Raw genomic sequence first — 20,166 nt, 5'->3', positions numbered from 1 at the left:
CAGTCTTCTGATCTGGGAGGAACTAAGCTCTTAAAGAAGGGAGAGGGGGGCAGTGAATGCTAAACTCCGAGAGGTAAATCAAGCCTTCCAATTTTGCACAGAAATCCTCCATTTGGATTCAGAACTGCACGTGAGAGTCAGGGTTTGGGGAAGCACAGGAGTGCCCTTGTGGGGAGGGGGTGCTAGCTGCGATTTGCTGTAGGAACCTCGGCCAGCAAGCTAGGTACTCCCAAGGGAGCTGCTTCCCTGGGATCCTTGATAAGAAAATCACATCTCCGGATGGGGAAAATTGAGCGGACACCTAGTCAGTTTCACAGCTTGTCACTATCAGAAGAACCGGAATCCTAGGCTGGGAGGTATTGGGCAGAAACAGTGGCCATTTCTACACTGTGAGAAGAGAGGGGTGCTGGGGGGAGGGAGGGCTACCAGAAAAGCTCCTCCCGGGTAAAAGTTTAGGTATCGGCAGACCCCTCCTAGGAAACTTCTTAATTAGGCCTCAGACCCCTAGAGAAACAAGGATGTCCTTCTGTCAACAGAGTTCCCAATTTAGTGACACCTCGGACTGAAAAAAGCTCCGTGGCAAACAGGGGTGAAAGTTTAAGAGGGAATAAGCGTGTAATAGTCCCTCACCAGACCTCACACATGCTAGAGGGAATATTTACAGCAAACTTGCCAAAGTAAACGACCCCGCCTACCCACCATCCTTCCCCCCCTCTCCCTTTTTGTAAACTTAAGATAAACACCCTCGGTCACAAAAGGGTCGGTTTGTCCTCTATATAGTTTGAAGCAGGCAGCGCCGGTAGAGAAAAGTGGGATCTGGCAGATAATTCCTGAGCGCTTCGCGAGCAAGACTAGCTTCTCCACCACATCCGTGGCCAGAGCTGAGGGTAGTTGATTTGGTTTCCTGTGTGTACGTGGGACATTTATCCTGAGACTTCTCTGCCTCTTTCTCACTTTACACTCATACTCCTCCTTCGCATTAAACACCGCAGGCATTAACAGATATGGAAAGGTCATGACTATTAAAAATCCGGCCTACGAATAAGCGACCACTCTTTTTGCAAAAGGCGGAAGAATATTTGGGGGACACCGGAAGTTCCGTGGGTCCGCTTGGATCCAAATTTGTCCCCCTTCTCCTGTCCTTAAAGCACCACTTCTCGGACTCTGCGGAGGGGCAGGCTCAGTCAATGTTTCCCTTAGGTCTTTTGTTGAGCAATGAGGCGGGGAGAGAGCTAGAAAATCGAGGGATTCTGCAAAGAGGGGGAGAAAAAAAAAAAGGACCGCAGCAAGAGGAGCCTGGCCACAGAAGGCTGGAGCCTAAAACCCAGGCTGAGGGGTGGGGTGGGAGGCGGGACGCCACCCCTGTGGGTCCTCCGGCGGCCAGGCCTGGCACAAGTCCTTGGAACACGCTAGCCAATGTTTAACCCGAATGCGGTGGCCACCAGGCCGCTTTTGTTTGTTTGCAAATTAATCACCCAGCGCAAGGCCGGCGCCAGAGTGGGTTTATCACCCACCGGGAGGGGGGCGCGGCGGTCCCGCAGAGACAAAGCGGAGTTCACACCTTCTCGCTTTTGATCCCAAGTCACCGAGGCCTCCCAGCATAATACGAGCCTCCTGGGGCCGAGTCTGGGAGGTCAGTCATAATTGGCGGAAGTTTGCAGACCATTAGCAAGATGCCGACATTTTCGATTCAGAATCCCGCAAACTTTCCTCTCTTCCCTCCCTTCCTTGCGTGCTACAGTGGGAATGGGGGTCAGGAGTGGCAACCGGGGTGACCCCTGGGTTAAGTTCGAGTTATGGGCAAAAACAGGCCATTGAGGGAGGGGCAGCAATGACGCTCAGTCCACGGTGGGGCCAAAGGCAAGCCGAGATAGTTACAAGTGAAATCAGCAAGCTCCCCCTCCCCCCACCCCACGTCCCAAACAGAAGCGAGGCCAGAATGCGGGCCGCGGACCAAGCGAAATGTCTCTCTCCTGTGCGTCTGGACGCTTGAGGCACCGAGTGGGTGAGGAGGGGGTCAGCCACATCGTGGTCGCAGAACCACTTTCCTTCTACGCCGAGTGGCAGGACAGAGATCGGCCCCCGCCGTGTAGGCAAAACCCATCGCGGGGACTTGGGACCGGCTCCTGAAATCTCAGAGAAGCTGCCCCAGGCTCTGGCGGCGGGCGATATGGTGGAGGGGGTGGGTTTTTACCTCCAGAGACTTGTGAAACCCCGCAGTGACCTCAGTGGTCAGTGCTAGGAGAAGGAAGGCCTGTGCGCAAGGGACGCGGGAGGAGGCTTTGCGAGCCAACACCCCGGGCCCGGCCGCTTCTTTCTTTTCTCTAGCTCATTCTCTCTACTTAAACACCGGCAGAGAGAGCCCGAGGGGTCGCCAGAGAAAGACAGGCCGAAAGGAAAAGAAAGAGGGCGAGATGGAGAGTCAGACTGAGTTCGCAGAAGCACTCCATTCTCTCTGTGACTTCAGGGAATTCTCAGCGCTGGCGCCAAGCGCTCTTAACCATGTGCGTCAAAAATGCGAGGCTGGAGAAGCTCGTCGCCTCAAAAGTTCCGCCCCTATCTCGGCGCGGTTGGCCCACAAAGGAACCGCATTTTCACCCTCCATTTCGGAGTCTGTAGCTGGGGGGATAGGGGGGTACACAAGGCAAAAAGGAAGAGAGGGCTGTGTGGTCCACCCAGAGGCGCGTGCATTTCTTAACCCCCTAGGCCCCGAAGTCAGCCCTTTCTGCGTTCCCTTTTCACCGGAGGAAGCTCTCAACTCAGGAAGGGTAAAGGAACAGCGTTCCCAAGGTGCCCTTCCATCTAAGCAGGGATGGCTCAAATTCATGACACCCCCCCGCCCTCCCCCGCAAGCGATAAATGTGGTTTAGGGAGCTCTCCGACAGGGGCTAGGGACCTGCGATAACTGTTATCAATTCGGCGGCAGGTCTGATCCATAAGATCGGGCTGCCTTCCTCGCCTTCACGCCCACACTGTACCTGAACTGGAACCTGTCTCTTTGCCTCTGGAGCGGGGGCGTTTCGCGGTTTTACACCCCCCTCCCCACCCCCGCCCCCGCGACTTCTGGCGGGGATGGAGAAAGAATCGAGGCACCGAGAGATAAGTGAGAAGCCTGGAGAAGATACGAGGCTGGCGCACCTCCCCCTCCCAGCTCGCCCACCCCTGACCCTCAGCTCCGCTCAGGGCTGGCCTCCGAGGTGAGGGCAGCGGCTTGGCGGTGACAGGCCCAGAACCTAGTCCCGCGCCGCTCTCATTTTGTCCAGAGCACCAGTCTCCCCTCCACACTTACACACTCATTCAGGTGGCATACGGGGACCCGGAATCCAGATGGAAGATCAGATCTAAAAGGTCTGCTGAATGCATTTCACAAAATCCCCGGTCCGCCTCCCGGAGCGAGCGCAGACAGGACCCGCCGCACAGGCTGTGTACGTGTTTGCATGTACGTGTTTTTCCGCGGGTAGCTCGGTCCCAGTGTGCCGGCGCGTGTTCGCGTACAGATGGGCTGGGGGTGTTTGGGTCTCCGCACCCAGGGTCGGGTGGGGCACGGTGAAGAGGAAGCCCCGCACGCGTGTGCTGAGATCTGGCCGCATCATCCGTGTGTGCTCGTGAGCCCGCGAGCCCAGATGCAGGGGAGACCCGCACCGAGAGACACCCGAGCTCGGGAGCGGTGGAACCGCAACCGGGCGGAGCTTGGCTCCACGTGGGGCTGGAGAGCGTGCAAGCCTGGAGTCTGGGCGCTCGCCTCCCCGTGGCTGCCGCTGGCTTTTGTTGCGCCCAGCGGCCGAACGGCAGCTCGCAGGAGGCTCAGCAGTCCGCCTGGCTCGCCCGGGGCCGGTTAGTAAGAGGGCGAGCGGGAGAGAGAAACGGCCGCGGCGGCGCAGAGGCGAGCCGAGCGCGCGAGAGGCGAGCGCCCCTGTCCGGCGCCGGGCGCCAGGCGCGCGCTCCGCCTTCCTGGCCCCGCTCGCCCGCTCCCTCCTCCCTCCCCTTCCTCCCTGGCCCTGCCTCCTCCCGCGATCCCGGGCTTGGATGACTGAGGCATTTCAGACGTGGGCTGAGCAAGAGCGAGTGAGCGAGCTCAGGGGCTGCGGCGATCTCTCGATAAGCCACCTAGAGGCGACTCAGTGCGCGCGCTCCCCAGTGGCGCCCGCCCTCCTGATCATGTTGACATATTCACAGGACAGGCAGTAGTATCGGTGCGGCGCTGCGACGTTACAGTTTCCGACACCTTCTTTTTATAACTCGGCTCTATCCCCCAGCACTCGACCTGTGAAAACCACGCCTATGCAGCAACACAATTGGTCCGAAAGCGTCAAAGAGCCAATCAAGAGGCCTCCGGCTCCCTGCAGCCCACAGCAGAGCCCGACCTTCTAGAGCCGCCGAGCAGACGCCCGGGGAATTCTAGAGGCGGAGGAGGGTGGCGAGGAGCTCTCGCTGGCTTGCTCGCTCCCTCCCTCTGCTCGCGCTCCCTCTCCCACTCCGTCTCTCTCTTTCCCTCTCCCTCCTTTTCCTTCCCCCCACCTCCTCGCCCTCCATCCTCCCTGCCCTGCGCGTCTGGACGCAGATTTAGGAAGCGAATTCGCTCACGTTTTAGGACACGGAAGACAGGCGCGGGAGAAGAACACGGCCAGATTCGGATCGAAACCCAGACACCCTCCCGAGGCTCGGAGCGGAGGAAGGAGGAGGAGGCGGCGGCGAACGGAAGCCAGTGTGCAGTTCAAGTTTTGATAGCGCCGGTAGAAGAGAGCTTAAATCAGAGGTTTTTTTTTTTTTTTTTTAAAGGAGACTTTTTCCGCTCTCGCCAGCGGTTAAAGCCAGGTCCAGCGCAACTACAGGCGCCACCAGCGAGAAAGAGGGAGAGGAGGAGAGATAGGGAGGCGGAGGAAGGAGAAGAAGAAAAGGTAAAAACTCTCCTAGGAGAACCGTTCGCATTTGCAACAAAGAACCGGGGGCTGGGGCGCGGTTCCTGGGACCCAGCGCCGGAGTGTCTGTTTCGAGCCGAGCGGCAGGGCTCGAGCGCGAGTCGAGAGCCTGTTCGCTCCCCTCGCCTCTGAAACCGACTTGCAGCAGCGGCTTTTTAAAAACGCAAGGCACAAGGACGGTCACCCCAGCGGCTATGTCTCCTGATCGCTCGCCTTGCCCTCTTTAAAAGCAGCGTTCTCCTCCCCAAAAGACACACTTACCCCCTCCCTTTGAGGTGCTTGAGTTGTGATTTTTTTTTTTGCCTTTTTTTCTTTTTCTTTCTTTCTTTCTTTTTTTTTTTCTTTTAACTATGTGCTGCTGTTAAAAACAAAAACAAAACAAAACAGCAGCTGCGGACTTGTCCCGGGCTGGAGCCCAGCGCGCCCGCCTGGAGTGGATGAGCTTCTCCATGAGAGATCCGGTCATTCCTGGGACAAGCATGGCCTACCATCCGTTCCTACCTCACCGGGCGCCGGACTTCGCCATGAGCGCGGTGCTGGGTCACCAGCCGCCCTTCTTCCCTGCGCTGACTCTGCCTCCCAACGGGGCCGCGGCGCTCCCGCTGCCGGGTGCTCTGGCCAAGCCGATCATGGATCAATTGGTGGGGGCGGCAGAGACTGGCATCCCTTTCTCGTCCCTCGGGCCCCAGGCGCATCTGAGGCCTCTGAAGACCATGGAGCCCGAAGAAGAGGTGGAGGATGACCCCAAGGTGCACCTCGAGGCCAAAGAACTTTGGGATCAGTTCCACAAGCGAGGCACCGAGATGGTCATTACTAAGTCGGGAAGGTAAGCGAGCAGTGGGGTCCCTCCCCCAAACCATCGGAGGGGTTTTCCCTCCCTTTCTGCCTCTCCTCCCAGGACAGTCGGTTCGTCAGTAATTTTGGCTTAGAGGAAAACTTTAGTCTCCCCGGCCTGCCCTTCTGGCAGGAAATTTCAGCTTACCTGGGTGTCTGCAGGCGGCAGTTTTTCCTGCCTAAGTCTGCATCCTGGGTTTCCTACAGGTAGAATTTTTTCAGTGGATCCCAGACAACTCTGCAGTGAGAAAGGAAACTAACCCATTGCAGGAGGTTCACCGCTCAGACCTTCCTGAAACATCCTTATGGCTCTGGGGATGTTTTGCTTTTGTCTGTTTCTTTTTGTGCTCAGAGAGAAAAACTTAAAGCCCCTTTCTTTTGTGTGGTCACGAGAGGCCTGACACCAGCTCCTCTGGCTCTTTTCTGCCCTTCAGCCTAGCGTCTGGGTCTGGAGGGGGCCTGAGCCTGCGGCTGCCAGAGAAATCGAAGGGCAGCTGGGTTTGTTTGTCCACACCGCTTCACGTGTCTGTAATTCCAGGGAGAGTTCAGCGGGCGATTTGGGGAAAATTAAGATTATGTTTGCAGACCCAAGGAGCCAGGGGGGAGACCTAGACCCACACTTGTTTTTGTGTGTGAATATTATCAAGTACGTTTTACGTAACGTTTAGAGGTCCTTGCCTGACCGAAACCTGCCTGTCACTTAAAAAAAAAAATCACTAATTTTTTTTTAATTTTATGGCATTGAAATCTATCAAGGCATGAAGTCGAAAGAATAAAAACAAAGTGCCTTTCTGGATGTCTTCAGCTTTCTGTGTCTTTCCTAGCTAAAGGAGGCCAAAGTTGAACAGAAAAATTCTCAAACCCAGGAGACACAGCGAAGTGCTTCCTTTTAAGCCGAGAGTATAGAATGCCAACACTTCTGGGAAATAAACAGCAATTTGATGGCACAATCTTGCAGTTTTGAACTGGCCAGAGCAGTCCTGGGAATGTGGTTAGCAGCTCCTAGGCAGATTGGTTATCAGGCCCCGGAGGCCGCCCCAATCTACAAAATTCGTTTTAAGAACTCACTGAAGTCCAGTTTCGTTTCGCCAGCCGCGAGATCGCCGTTCTGAAACAGCGGTATAACTGGATGTTGGTTTCCTCGATAAGTTGAGCATTTTCTCTTCGACGGCTGGTGGAAAATTCTAGCCTTAACTGACCTCGCTTCTAAAACCTACCAACCACCACCCCCCCACCACCACCCCACCAAGCTGTTTAGAACTAGACACCCACAAGAAAAGGCAATCTCTCAAGTCACACAAGAGAGAAAAACATATAAAGAAATCACGAGACACTGTAGAGAGAACACAGTGCCACAATTCACTTGTTTTGAATCTTGGGACATTTAAGGATAGAGAAATTGAGCCTACTTAATACTCTGTTGTAGGAGAAAATAATTTTGGACCCAGCTGCTCTACTCTGAAACATATACGCTCATCCATCATAATAGAACGTTTTAAATTTAATTTAAATATTGTAGGATAGAGAATCAAACCCCAGATTCTAAAGACTTCTTTCTTTCTTTTTTTTTTTTCTTTTCCCTTCTCTCTTACTGCAGGCGCATGTTTCCCCCATTTAAAGTAAGGTGTTCTGGGCTGGATAAAAAAGCCAAATACATTTTGTTGATGGACATTATAGCTGCCGATGACTGTCGATATAAATTTCACAATTCTCGGTGGATGGTGGCGGGTAAGGCTGACCCTGAAATGCCAAAGAGAATGTATATTCACCCAGACAGTCCAGCTACGGGGGAGCAGTGGATGTCCAAAGTTGTCACTTTCCACAAACTGAAACTCACCAACAACATTTCGGACAAACACGGATTTGTAAGTTTCATCACTCCCTTCAGTAAAAATGTTGGGTTTCTTCACTCTAGCAAAGGCAATGCTTCCCCCATGCCATGTAAAATCGTGAGTTTCTGCTCAGGCTTCTCCCTGTGGTGAACCGTATAGGGAACTTGTTGGATCTACTACAGAGTTGGAGAGGAGTCGGGGGTGTTTTAATTCGGAGAATGAAGGCCTGGTGTTCTAAAAGAGACGACATCAAAAAGCCTTACTGGTTTCTGTTCCAGGGCAATGCCCGGTCTTGGGAATACCCTGACCTGACGATGAAGTTAAAAACCAATTGTTAAGATTAAAAAAAAAAAATCAATTTTAAAGTTACGTGTTCATAAAGGGTTTGTTTTCAGATAGCCTATTTCTATTTTGAAACCGGCCATATTAATTCTTGGGAGAGTTTTCAGGTTCGAAGCCTTGACTCCATCGGTTAAAGGGTGTGAATCCACTTTCGGAAAGATTGCTTTTTTTTACTAAAAAAGAATCGGGCTTAGGTGAAAGTCAGGTTTACTAGTAATGAGACAGATCTCTGGTTTAAAAATCGTGTGTGTTGGGAGCGTATGTGTGTGTGTGTATGTGTATATATATATTCAGTGGGAGCATACTTAGCAACTTTCAGAAGGCTTGGATTGCTTGTAAAAGTCAAGCAAAAGACCTTTTGCCCCCAGCCCCTACCCCTCCCCAACATTTCAATAAAATAAACAGTGATAAGCGAGGAATAAGCAGAAAGATTAGGCCCAGGAAGCCGAGAATGGCGCGGAAATATCTTCAGCGGGCAGGAATTGCATTTGAAGCCCTTGATTTGATTAAGGCATAAATATTCCTCTCTAGAGTTCAGCCTTTCAGGGCTTTAAGTGGAGTGGGCTCATCAATTAGTGGGCGCTTAAAGGACTGAATCATTTTGTAAATTAAAATGCATGTTTTTCTCTATCTTTTAAGACTTTGGCCTTCCCAAGTGATCACGCAACGTGGCAGGGGAATTATAGTTTTGGTACTCAGGTAGGCTAGGGTTCAAGGTTCAAACGAACCTTAGATGGTGAGGGTGGTGGGGGACCCTTTGGAGACTGATGAGCAATTTGGACTCTCCAGAAGATAACATCTATGGGGCGAAACCTACCCAAAGAAGCGCCCCCAGGAGGTGGGCTAGGTACAACCTCGGTGCCCTCCGGTGGGGTAGCTGTCAGCCTGGCAGGGGTCCTAAGATCCTCTTTGTCCCGCTAAGTCCTTTTTTGATGTGTGTCTCTCCTCCCTGTCCCTGCAGACTATACTGAACTCCATGCATAAATACCAGCCCCGGTTTCACATTGTCAGAGCCAATGACATCCTGAAACTTCCTTATAGTACATTTCGGACCTACTTGTTCCCCGAAACCGAATTCATTGCTGTGACAGCGTACCAGAATGATAAGGTAACTGAAGATGCTTTTCTTTTCAATGGTGTGGGCTGCTTCCTGCTCTTGAAGCTGCTTTGGGTGAGGATGAGAAAAATCACAGGCGCATTTGGGATGGAGGTCTTGAGTTTTCTTTTGCGATTGAACCGTCTGCGGAGTTTTTGGGGGGGAAAAGAGATGCTGGCACATTGTGGAGGCAGAAGAAGAAACAAGAAACAAGAAAGGAAAAATGCCAAACTAATAACGTCGCCCGTGAGCTCCCACAGCCGCCCGGCGCTGATGCCACCCGCCCCGCCCCGCCCCCCTTCCCCACCCCAGGCTTGCTCCTCTTCAAGGTTCATCCTCTTCCCCTTCAGGAAGAAGGATCAAGAAATCAGGTTCGAAAAAGATCCGCTCCAATTTTAGGGTGAAAGCCACGGGGGATGCTGGGAGGAGAATCCCAGTCGAGACCAGGATTTCTCCTCTAGCCGAAAATCCTGAGATCCTTGAGTAGCTGGTCTGGTTTTTATTACCTTTTATGTTGCTGTGTTTTTTATGGTGTGTGTGTGTGTGTGTGTGTGTGTGTGTGTGTGTGTGTGTGTGTGGTTGGAAAAACCTACTCTGATCACAGGGTCATGCTAATTGAGTTGTCTGAGGCTTTTGAGAGGAGGTGACCAAAGTCACCACTTCATCTGAAGTTTTTTGTTTTTTTGTTTTTGTTTTTTTCTCCCTTGGGCCTGAGGCCGGGGATTAAGAGTGTCCCCAAATGGAACGGGCAGGCAGCACCTGGTATGTAAAGTTATGGTGGCCTGAAGGTCATGGGCACATAGCACAGAGAATACATAGTGACTCTTGCTGCCATTCACCAGTCGCCAGCTCAGCTGTTAGCAGGCAGTTATGGGGGTGGGGCATCTGAGGACCCCTTCTGAACCCTGGACCTCAGTGAGAGTCCGGTTCACCGGCCAACACCCTGCATTTTGGATTCACTATCACTATAGGTGGGTCCTCTGTGGCCAGCTGATGGGGGTGGGTGTTTTAGATACGTTTCCTTAGTCACATATCCTCTCCCTGAAAGTCTTGCACACAGGAACTTATTTCAAGAATCCCACCAAGGGGCCTTTTTCTACCTCTAGGAAACTCTGTATATATTATTTTTCCCCCTCGAAGAGAAGGGATTTGAAAAATTACATACTATGGCATTTTCCCCCTAGTGTGTAGAATGCATCTCTCTCTAGACCCAGAATCCCGTGAATCTCAAGTTGTTAGTGTAAGAATAAATTGTAGCATTTTTGATCAGACAAAGAGGCCATGGGCCTTCTCCACCTAATGGCAGTGGCAGGGCATATAAATGAAAACAAATGTTTCCAGTGGTCATTTAGTCCTTTTAAATCTGTAATTGTCAATATTGTAATTCCTCAAACCCCCCCCTCACCCCCGCCGCCCCGCCACCGCTGCCCAGCAAAAAAATCAGACTCACTCTAGCACAAGGGTAGCAAAACCCCATAAATCATTTTATTAGATTCATAGAAAAGGTTGGAGTGTATGGGGTGTGTGTGTGTGTGTGTGTGTGTGTGTGTGTGTGTGTGTGTGCACGTGTGTATGTGTGTGTTCAGGGCCAGGAAATATGTCACAACATATTTATGATTAATTGTACTGTATAAAAAAGTCAAAATGAAAGCATACTTTTAAGATCTACAGGTTGTCCCTTTTGACAATTCTGACAATGTTTCCAAGCTGTTGGCTTGGAAAGAACGAGGCCTTTCCCAGGCCAGGGTAATTCCAGCCCAGACGCCCTGGTTGGCCTGCCATGGGCAATGCAAGCGAATGGTAGAGTTTCCTTTGATTTTTTTTTTTTTTTTGTCTCAGACCCTCCTAACTTCTGTTATTATCTTCTCTTCTTTCCTCTTTAACTTGGCATAGCTGAATGACATCTCCTATTGGCAGTCGAATTTGTAATAACTGTGGAGTTGGGGGAAACACCCCCAGAACATTCTAGAAAATGAGGCCAATGGGTCTTTCTTGTTTGTGTCTCCTCCTCTAGATAACTCAGTTAAAAATAGACAACAACCCTTTTGCAAAAGGTTTCCGGGACACTGGAAATGGCAGGAGAGAAAAAAGGTGAGCGGAGACCGTTACTTATTTCTCAGATAATTTAGAAAAATCCCTTCACCAGGTCCCAAGTCTCAACTGTTAGAAGTGGGATGCTGGCACTTAATACTGAGATGGGGAGGGGAGGGTGCGCCATCATTCACTCCTTCCATGTTACCTGGAAGGAAATTAACTAGGCCACACCATAGTTCTCCGGAAGAATAGCATCAGGAGTAATCGTTTATATATAGATGCCTATTAATTCCTAATTAATTGACGTTCGTCCTGGGCAGGTCCCAGGAAAAGACTAAGCCATTCACAAAATGCTTTGGAATTCTTGCAATCTCCTCCTGCACATACCACCAGACAGAAGTGAGGCCCCTGGAGAAATTTGTGGCTCCCTCCTTCATGGGCACATGTATCATTTTGCATTAAGCAGACAGCTGGATAGTATATGAAAGAAGCACTCCCCTCCCCCGCCCTCTGTCAAGGAATTTCTAAAATCTAGACAATCAACCCAAATTTTCGACCTATCTCCAGGGGAGGGGGAGATTGATTGGACATTAAAAAATAATTTCTAACTTCTGAATAGATTATTTTTTTTACTCCGATCAATACGCATTGGTGAACGGATTACAGAGAAGTGCACCGTGGAAGAATCACTTGCCCCTAATCTTAGCCGTCAGTGTGCAGTGGGGAGTTCGTAAGCTGTTTATGTTCACCGAGTTGGGTCCCCCATTCTCCTCCCTCTTGTCAGGCTGGCAGTTCAGCTGTCTCTAGCCAGCTCCAAACTCCCCTGTTGTTTTTTGCTTTTAAACAAGATTTCACAGCTCAAGTCCATGCCCTTTCCTTAAGGAAACTCTGATCTTAACCAATTGCAACCTAAGCCACCTTCCTGCCTCCCCTGGTGCCACACTCTTAGAGGGTCAAGAACAATGCGTGGGTCTGTGTGGCAGCCCCCACCCCCCCTGCCCCGGGCAAGAAGGTGGCAGAGCTAGGGTTGTTCATGAGCAGCAAGCAGGGTGAGGGGTGAGGTGTGTGCGTGCCTCTTTGGAGAGGGGAGACAGACAAAGCGGGGGAAACGTGTGTTCCATTCTGTGATGCTGGCTGTGGGCTTCTGCCGCAGGAAACAGCTCACCCTGCAGTCTATGAGGGTGTTTGATGACAGACACAAAAAGGAGAATGGCACCTCCGATGAGTCCTCAAGCGAACAGGCAGCCTTCAGCTGCTTTGCTCAGTCCTCGTCCCCAGCTGTCTCCACTGTTGGGACATCCAACCTGAAAGGTAAGCCTGGTCACCTTCACTGTCTGGAGGCCTGGAAGAGTTGGGGGCCGGGTCACCCACCAGGGGAGTTGCCCTACAAAAGCTGCAGGCCTTTTTAGAAGTCTGTAAACAGGAGCCAACATTCAAAAAGGCTGATCAGGTCTCTCCCCCTTCCTAAGCTAGTATAAGGAGAGCTCAGAACCCCTTCCCCTCAGACCTTAGTTTGGATGGGAGTATGGTGGTCTCTGGCTGTTTGTGTAGCTCCTTTTGGCGAGGGCAGCTTAGAAAGTGTGCCTGGAGCGCTCGCTCTCTCCCTCCCTCCCTCCCTCTGTCTCTCTCTCCCTCTCCCTCTCCCTCTCTCTCTCTCATGCATGCACACACACACATTGTCCCCAATCAAGCAACTACTGATTTTTTGCCATCTTTGAACTCCAAGGTAAAACGTGTTGGGCTGGGGAAGCTAGGGATTCTCTGGCACCTGGAACATGGAAGGTGGCTGAGACACATCCAGTTAGAGACCATCAACCTGTGAAAGGAAATGAGGCACTGGGGATGTGACTTGGGAGGGGAGGAAGGAGGGCTGGGAGGAGACAAGATGGTTCAAATCCCCAGTTGGTTTCCTGTGTTTAAAAAGCAAAGAGCTATTTACTCAGAAAGACACACACACACACACTCTCTCTCTCGCAACGGGAAGAAACCTGTTTTTTACGTTTAATAGAAATGAAAGTCCTTTATGTCATCAATCCATTTAAGCTTTAAACACAAAAAGGATCCCCCCCCTTTTTTTTTCTAGTAGGACAGCTACAGAGGGTGTGGTGAAAGCCAAAAGAATCTATGGTTGTTCTGGGGACAGGGCGATGGCTGCTCAGCACCCATCTCCCTCTGCAGGGACAGGGGCAAACAGAGAGGCTGGGTGCAGTGTGTATGTTGGGGTCGGGAGTGTTCATTTCTGCCACTTCCAATTCAGATATCGGGGTTCTCTCCATACAAATCCTCATGAAAGGATGCATGAGTTTGTGGAAGGTGTCCCCGTAGTGCCAGTGCGTTTCATTTAGTAAGCTAGTTTGTATGTTTTAAAAGAGCAAATTTGCAATCGAATGGGGAAAGGTGAACAAAGCCATAGTCTGACACAGTAGGATCTCTATCCATGCTTGTAAAAACTAGTAAAATTCATTACCGATTTGGCCAGGTGTCTGTGGAGGGAGGGTTTCCATCTATCTAAATACTTAAAATTCATTATTAGCTTGTTGGCTCTTTCCACTCAAGTTGCGAAGCAGCCTGAACCCCCATTTTGCAGATGATAAAACTGAGGCCCCGAGAGGGTAAGGGACTTGCTGGGTGTTACCCAGCTAGTAAGTGGCGGGCAGATTTTCAAACTGGGGAACTGTCCCTCCCCTGGCCCGGATTGGCGCTAACGCCCTTCCACCTCGTTTTGGTTCCCCCTCCTCCCCTGCGGTAGATCTGTGTCCCAGCGAAGGTGAGAGCGACGCGGAGGCCGAGAGCAAAGAGGAGCACGCCCCCGAGGGCTGCGACGCGGCCAAGATCTCCACCACCACGTCGGAGGAGCCGAGCCGCGACAAGGGCAGCCCCGCGGTCAAGGCGCACGTCTTTGCGGCCGAGCCCGGCGGCCGGCCCCGGGACAGCGGGCGGATGGATAAGGCGTCGCCCGACTCGCGTCACAGCCCGGCCACCATATCGTCCAGCACCCGCGGCCTGGGCGCCGAGGAGCGCCGGAGCCCGGGCCGGGAGGGCGCGGCCACGTCCAAGGCCGAGGAGGCGCGGGCGCTCCCGGGCAAGGAGTCCTTCGCGCCGCTCACCGTGCAGACCGACGTGGCCGCCGCGCACCTGGGCCAGGGCCCCCTGCCTGGCCTCGGCTTCGCCCCCGGCTTGGCCGGCCAGCAGTTCTTCAATGGGCACCCTCTCTTTCTGCACCCCGGCCAGTTCGCCATGGGGGGCGCCTTCTCCAGTATGGCCGCTGGCATGGGGCCCCTGCTGGCCACCGTGTCCGGAGCTTCCACCGGTGTCTCAGGCCTGGATTCCACGGCCATGGCCTCAGCCGCAGCGGCACAGGGACTGTCTGGGGCGACCGCGGCCACCCTGCCTTTCCATCTCCAGCAGCACGTCCTGGCCTCCCAGGTATTTACCCGCCTTCCTCCTGCCTCCTCTGCGGCCCCTTCCTCCATTCACCGCTCTGTTTGATACCAGACCCTCCCGCCATTCCCCGGCCTAGTAGCTTCGAATGATAATACTACTACTAATCATTGCTAGGTGTAAGGCTTATCTGATTGATTCATCAGAACCCATACTCCCCCCGAAAAATCTTAATTTTTTTTTTTTCTGAGTTAAGGGCTGTTTATAGCAGAGTAGGTAGGTAGCAGTAATAACTACACACAGCACTATGTTGTGCCAGGCATTCTTCTAAGTAAGTACCTGATCTATTCTGACTTCGGTGGTATAGATGAGGCCCAGAGATGTTGAGTAACTTATCCAGGGGCGCACAGCTGGTAGGTGGTAGAGCTAAGACTCTACCCCAATATCTCATCGCCAACCTCCCCTCCCCCACTCTCCCTCCCCCCCCCCCGAATTAAACAAGAGGGAGACTGAGGTATCCCCGGGTGAGAACTGAGTCTTGCGTCTTTCAGCCTTTCCTCCTAATTCGAAGCTTCTCCTGCCCGCCCCACCAACCCCAAGCAGGCCAGCCTGTTCCTAAAGGGTTAACGGTTCGTGCACACGCGGGCAATGTCAGAGGGCAGGCTGGCAGCCTCTGTAGGGTTCTGATCTGTGAGGGGGCACGCAGCTGCCGGGGAGAAGTCTCAAGCCACTCGGAAATGCTCCGAACCAGGACAAAAGTTCTGTGGGGTTTTCTGCCCGCCCTGTCCTTGCCTTTTGTCTTCTGTGGGCACATCCCTCCCTCTCCCTTCCCTGAGCTGAGAGGCAGGATGGGCCTCTCCCTCTGGGGGGAGGAGCAACCTGAGAAATGGGTTGGTTTCTGGCCTTTCTCGATTTCTGTCATCTCCTCCCATAGTCCCTCCTGGAGACCCTGTCACAGGTGGGCAGGTGATAGGTGGGTAAGGGGCTCCCTGTGCAAACTAGTACTAATGGTACCTCGAGGTGCAAGGGACAGATAACTGGCCCAGGTCAGGGGCCCTGAATTTTAAATTCTGCTTCTGCCACTTGCCAGCTGAATGGCTTCTTGTGCCCCTGGGGCCTATCTCGGTTTCTCCACCTGTAACACCAGCATATCAGGCTAGGTGACTACTTTGTCTCTGTTTATAGCAAACCCCTTCCCTCCACTTCCCAATTTCCTTTTGCTTAAGATCTTCCCTGGACTTTTTTCATTTGCCAAACTTCTAGGAGGGATAGGAAGGCTTGGGGGCGGGGCCCGGACTAAGAATGAAAACTAATTATGTCTAATCATTTCTGCCCTCTGGTTGTCACTCAGCTACCATTGGGTAGACTGACTCTGTAGCCCCATTTAACAGCTGTAACAACTGAGCCTGATGGGAGACTTTCTAACAGTCCTATTGGCCGGACGCCCTGTGTAGCATATTGAAGGCATTAGCTCATTTAATATCCACAAAGTTCCCCCATAGTATATGAATTATTTAATATTTCCGTTTTTTTTTTTTCCATATAAGAAAGCCGATGCACAGGGAGTGCAGTACCTAGGCCTAGGGTGACACAGCTAAGATTTAGATCTAGAGAAATAAGTCTAAGTGCAGTACCTAGGCCTAGGGTGACACAGCTAAGATTTAGATCTAGAGAAATAAGTCTAAGTGTCCTCCTCCCCTCCTCCCAAAGCTGCCCCCGCCCCAGGAGAGAGAACAATGACCTGCCCAAGGTCTCAAGGCGGTGAAGAGAACAGAATTAGATAAGGTCGGCTTTTCCCCACCCTTCAGACCCTTCTCGGCTGACTCACTGCATGCGTTTCTTTTCCCTCCCCAGGGCCTGGCCATGTCACCTTTCGGAAGCCTGTTCCCTTATCCTTACACGTACATGGCCGCGGCGGCGGCCGCCTCCTCTGCAGCGGCCTCCAGCTCCGTGCACCGCCACCCCTTCCTCAACCTGAACACCATGCGCCCGCGGCTGCGCTACAGCCCCTACTCCATCCCCCTGCCGGTCCCCGACAGCAGCAGCCTGCTCACCACCGCCCTGCCGTCCATGGCTGCGGCCGCCGGGCCCCTGGACGCCAAAGCCGCCGCCCTGGCCGCCGCCAGCCCGGCCTCGGTGGCGGTGGACTCGGGCTCGGAACTCAACAGCCGGTCCTCCACCCTCTCCTCCAGCTCCGTGTCCTTGTCGCCCAAACTCTGCCCGGAGAAAGAGGCGGCCACCAGCGAACTGCAGAGCATCCAGCGGTTGGTCAGCGGCTTGGAAGCCAAGCCCGACAGGTCCCGCAGCGCCTCCCCGTAAACCCCTCCCCAGAAAAAGTCTCTTCATTCCAGTCCAGTCACGTCTGCAGTGCACTTTGTTGGATGTAAAATAAACCCCGGGCGTGCAGTGGGGTTAGCCCCGCTTTGTGCAGTCCTGTCTGGGAAGGGGTGCCGGACTCCCACAAGAGAATGTGCCAGAAACAGGCCCTGTCTTTCTTGGCGTGGTTTATATATCCGGGATCTGGCTCAGATTCTGGGGTCTCAGAAATGTCTGTTGCGCTGAGCTGTGGCGGGTGGGAGTTAAAACAGGTCTGTCCAGAGCACACCTCCAGCGAGGCTGGCCTGGGAGCCTGGGAAAAAAAAGGTAGCCAGACCCACTGGGAGGGGAGGTGTTGAAAGGCTTCTCCACCCCGCCCCCTCCACCACCCCCCAGTGCGGATTTATATATTTTTTTTCCTTCACCGTGTCAAGTGGAAAAAAAAACAAATAAAAATTAAAAAAAAAATACCGGGGGCAAATGAATACATTAACATGATTCTGTTTGTGAAGATTAAAAACTTTATAGTGACTTGCGTATCAGTTCTAAATAAATTACTGAGCAGCATATTTTTTTCGTTGTTGGGGGGAGTCGCTGCCAGCCTTGTTTAGTCTCTATTAAGGAAATCTGTGTCTTTTTAATATTCTTGTGATGTTTTAAGGGCCGCTATAGGTCTCTTCTTGCATGTTCCACCGTGATGTATTTGTGGTTTTTCATTTTGAATGCTTGCTTTTAGAGAGAAAAGAACATGACCCCACAACTTTTCCCCAATTCTCATCGGCAGACTCCAAGGGGGAGGATTTAAAGGGAAGGGATGGGGAAGACACACACACACCAAAAAATGAGTTTATTTTATCTAAGCTCTGTAGCCGGATTCATGTCTCTGGCGGTTCTTTCTCTTTCCTGTATATGCAATAACAAGGTTTTAAAAAAAATAATAATAAAGAAGAAGCGAGACTATTAGCAAAGTATTTATGTAATTATTTGATAACTCTTGTAAATAAGTGGAATATGAATGCTCGGGAAATTAAACTTTAATTTATTGACACTGTATATAGCTCTATGTAAATAGGATTGCAGCTGTCAGGTTGTGTGTTCTTTCCTGTAGTCAATTTTATTTCAAGGTTACAGGATCGCTTTTGAAATTAGAAAAAAAAAATACACTTTCTGCACCAACACTAACACACTTTTCAAGAGTTGTTCGGTAAAAAAAAAAAAAAAAAACATATTTTTTTCTTTTTTAATGTCCAAGAGTAAGGAAAATGCTAATGGCTATTTTACCCAAAATTGGGGAGGTGGGGCCACTCCTTAGCTCCATCTTAAATTCCTTAAACTATATAACACCCTAAGAGTGGTTCTGAGGTTTCTTGGGGGAGGGGTGGAGGGGTGGGGAGTACAGAGGCTGTGGTTTGGTTTTCTAATTTTTCTTTCGTATTTGTATTTGCTAGTCTCTGATTTCTTCAAAACGAGCTGGAATTGACTACTGTCTTCAATATTGATAGTGTTTTGGATTGGTGCCTATAGAGATATATACTCACAGTTCAAAAGTCAGGTGCTGAGAGATGGTTTAAGACAAAAGCTCATGAAGGTATATTTTGTGTTATAATTGTTGATGAGTTCTTTGGTTTTCTGTATTTTTTTCCCCTCTTTAAAACATCATTGAAATTTCAATAAATTTTTATTGAAATATCTTTGGGCCTCCGTGTTGTGCTTTCTTTGGCAAACTTTGCTGTGAGCGGAGTCTCCTCGCTTCCTCTGTCCCCTTCCCTTTCCCTTTAAGTAATTAAAGCCGCCCCCACTGAACCGAAATGAGATGTCACTCAAGTTACAAAGCTAAAAACAAAAGTCCCTTACTCGGCAAAGGGAACCAGCCGCTTCAATCTGAAATTACTTTTCCTTTAAATTAGGGAGCAAAACGAGAGACGGAAGGGGGCTGATTAGAACTGGATAGAATAGCAATTTCAGATACTTCAGTTTTAATGGAAAAAGAATGCTTCCCTCCCTGAGTCAGTGTTTCCCACACGAATCCAACCCAAAACTCCATTGGAGGATTGAGAACGTTTTTTGGTTTAGCTTCGCTCTCCATTTCCCCCTCAATCTGGGAAAGCTAAGGCAAAAATCCCCTTGCACCAGTGTGCAAAAAAAAGCAGAATCTCCTCCGGGCCAGCCCACCTGTCAAGACGGTTTGTAGGGGAAGTGGACGAGACTGGACGTTCCCCCTTGCAGTCCCCTAGGAGGCCCCATCCCGAAGTCGTGGGCGCAAAGTTGGCTGTGTCACAGGAGGAGGAGACCTGCTTACGAGGGAAAGGTAGTCCCAGGGTGCATTTGTGACACTGTCCAAGGGGAAAGTCACTCAGGAGGCTGACACCCTTCTCCAGCTCTCCCTTCTAGCCAGCCTCCAGGCTGTTTTGGGAGTTGCCTTTTGAAGTTCAATTTATCTTGGAAACGTTCAATAAAAAATAGTGAGGCTGGGACTATCTTTTGGTCTCTTAGCCTCCCTACCCCCCACTCCAGCTTCCATGGAGGTGTGTGTGTGTTGTGTGTGTGTGTGTGTGTTGTGTGTGTGTGTGTGTTGAGGAGTGGCATGGGAAGGTTTTTGAGTTTTTCTTGCCCTGGAGGCCATGACGGAGGACCAGCCGAGTCTGGCTCATATTGCCCTCCCCTCCCTGAGCCCGCCAGCCGGGCCCCAAGTCCCTGTCACCTTTCTGAGCCTCTTGAATGGCCGAAGAGGAAGACCCCCTCCCTTCCTCTTTATCTTGTACTTGGAAGGGCTGGAAGTTGAGATCTTGGGGGGAGGAGGGAGGGCAAGGAAGCCCCTCCATCTCCAGCAGCACGTGGGGAGCCCCACAGCCCCCACCTGCGCTGTCTCCTGGGGTGGGAGGGAAAATAATCAGGATGCGTGCGTGCGTGTGCGTGTGCGTGTGTGTGTGTGTCTGTGTGAGAAATGGGGGGAGCTGACAGGGCCTGGGCACCTTTAGGGCGTTAGCTCCCTCGGGGACCTGGAGGTTTCAAGGGCGCGCGTGGGTGCTTGGCTCCGCGATTGCACGCAGTGCTGCGCCCCTGAAAGGTGCCAGTTGGCGGGTCGCGCCCAGGGCGCTCTCTGGAGTTGGAGGAGCAAGCGGCCTCGGCCTCAAAGAGAGAAGGAATGCTTTTCTTTCTCGGTCGAGATTTGCAGATTTGCTCACCTCCTCTGCAACGGCCCCCTCCCTTCCCCCTCCAGTTCTCGGACAGTGCTCAGACGTGCGTCCAGCCTCTCCACAGCTTGCTTTTTTTTTTTTTTTTTTTTAATCTCCTGTGTATCTTATTTGTATATAGTGATGTTAATGAGTAACTCTTGTGGCGCTGATGGACGGGGGGTGAATGGCTCACAATCTCTCTGGATTTCGTTGCCTATTACTCACCTGGCGCCGGT

General features: G+C 51.6%; 2 protein-coding genes across 4 annotated transcripts; both read left to right on the top strand.

Annotated features, from left to right (window-relative positions):
* Positions 1 to 1,962: 1,962 nt before the first annotated feature.
* LOC120606710 (uncharacterized) lies at positions 1,963 to 5,083 on the top strand. The gene is made up of 3 exons (XM_039868153.1): positions 1,963 to 2,089; positions 3,174 to 3,439; positions 4,257 to 5,083. The coding sequence occupies exons 1-3, from the start codon at positions 1,963 to 1,965 to the stop codon at positions 5,049 to 5,051; spliced, it is 1,188 nt and encodes a 395-aa protein (XP_039724087.1). The 3' UTR covers positions 5,052 to 5,083.
* TBX3 (T-box transcription factor 3) lies at positions 4,383 to 17,924 on the top strand. 3 transcript variants are annotated; one of them, XM_039868221.1, is made up of 9 exons: positions 4,779 to 4,898; positions 5,307 to 5,745; positions 7,351 to 7,618; positions 8,567 to 8,626; positions 8,889 to 9,035; positions 11,038 to 11,114; positions 12,211 to 12,368; positions 13,807 to 14,483; positions 16,293 to 17,924. In XM_039868221.1, the coding sequence occupies exons 2-9, from the start codon at positions 5,357 to 5,359 to the stop codon at positions 16,755 to 16,757; spliced, it is 2,241 nt and encodes a 746-aa protein (XP_039724155.1). In that variant the 5' UTR covers positions 4,779 to 4,898; positions 5,307 to 5,356; the 3' UTR covers positions 16,758 to 17,924. The 3 variants fall into 3 exon arrangements, with proteins under 3 accessions (XP_039724154.1, XP_039724155.1, XP_039724156.1); XM_039868220.1 differs by having other exon boundaries at positions 4,383 to 5,745; XM_039868222.1 differs by lacking the exons at positions 4,779 to 4,898; positions 8,567 to 8,626 and having other exon boundaries at positions 5,100 to 5,745.
* Positions 17,925 to 20,166: the final 2,242 nt, after the last annotated feature.

This window comes from Pteropus medius, unplaced genomic scaffold (genome assembly GCF_902729225.1).
Source record: "Pteropus medius unplaced genomic scaffold, Ma_sr-lr_union100, whole genome shotgun sequence".
In the NCBI taxonomy this organism is placed as follows: domain Eukaryota; kingdom Metazoa; phylum Chordata; class Mammalia; order Chiroptera; family Pteropodidae; genus Pteropus; species Pteropus medius.
Note: the sequence above shows the minus strand (reverse complement) of the source record. Positions and strands in the feature narration are given on the sequence as shown.

Coding starts and splice junctions, on each gene's coding strand:
- LOC120606710 (XM_039868153.1), top strand. CDS start 1,963: ATGTCTCTCTCCTGTGCGTCTGGACGCTTGAGGCACCGAGTGGGTGAG. Junction 2,090..3,173: donor CAGAGATCGGCCCCCGCCGT/GTAGGCAAAACC, acceptor CCTGACCCTCAG/CTCCGCTCAGGGCTGGCCTC. Junction 3,440..4,256: donor GGCTGTGTACGTGTTTGCAT/GTACGTGTTTTT, acceptor TCTATCCCCCAG/CACTCGACCTGTGAAAACCA.
- TBX3 (XM_039868220.1), top strand. CDS start 5,357: ATGAGCTTCTCCATGAGAGATCCGGTCATTCCTGGGACAAGCATGGCC. Junction 8,627..8,888: donor ATTATAGTTTTGGTACTCAG/GTAGGCTAGGGT, acceptor CTGTCCCTGCAG/ACTATACTGAACTCCATGCA. Junction 12,369..13,806: donor TGGGACATCCAACCTGAAAG/GTAAGCCTGGTC, acceptor CCCCTGCGGTAG/ATCTGTGTCCCAGCGAAGGT.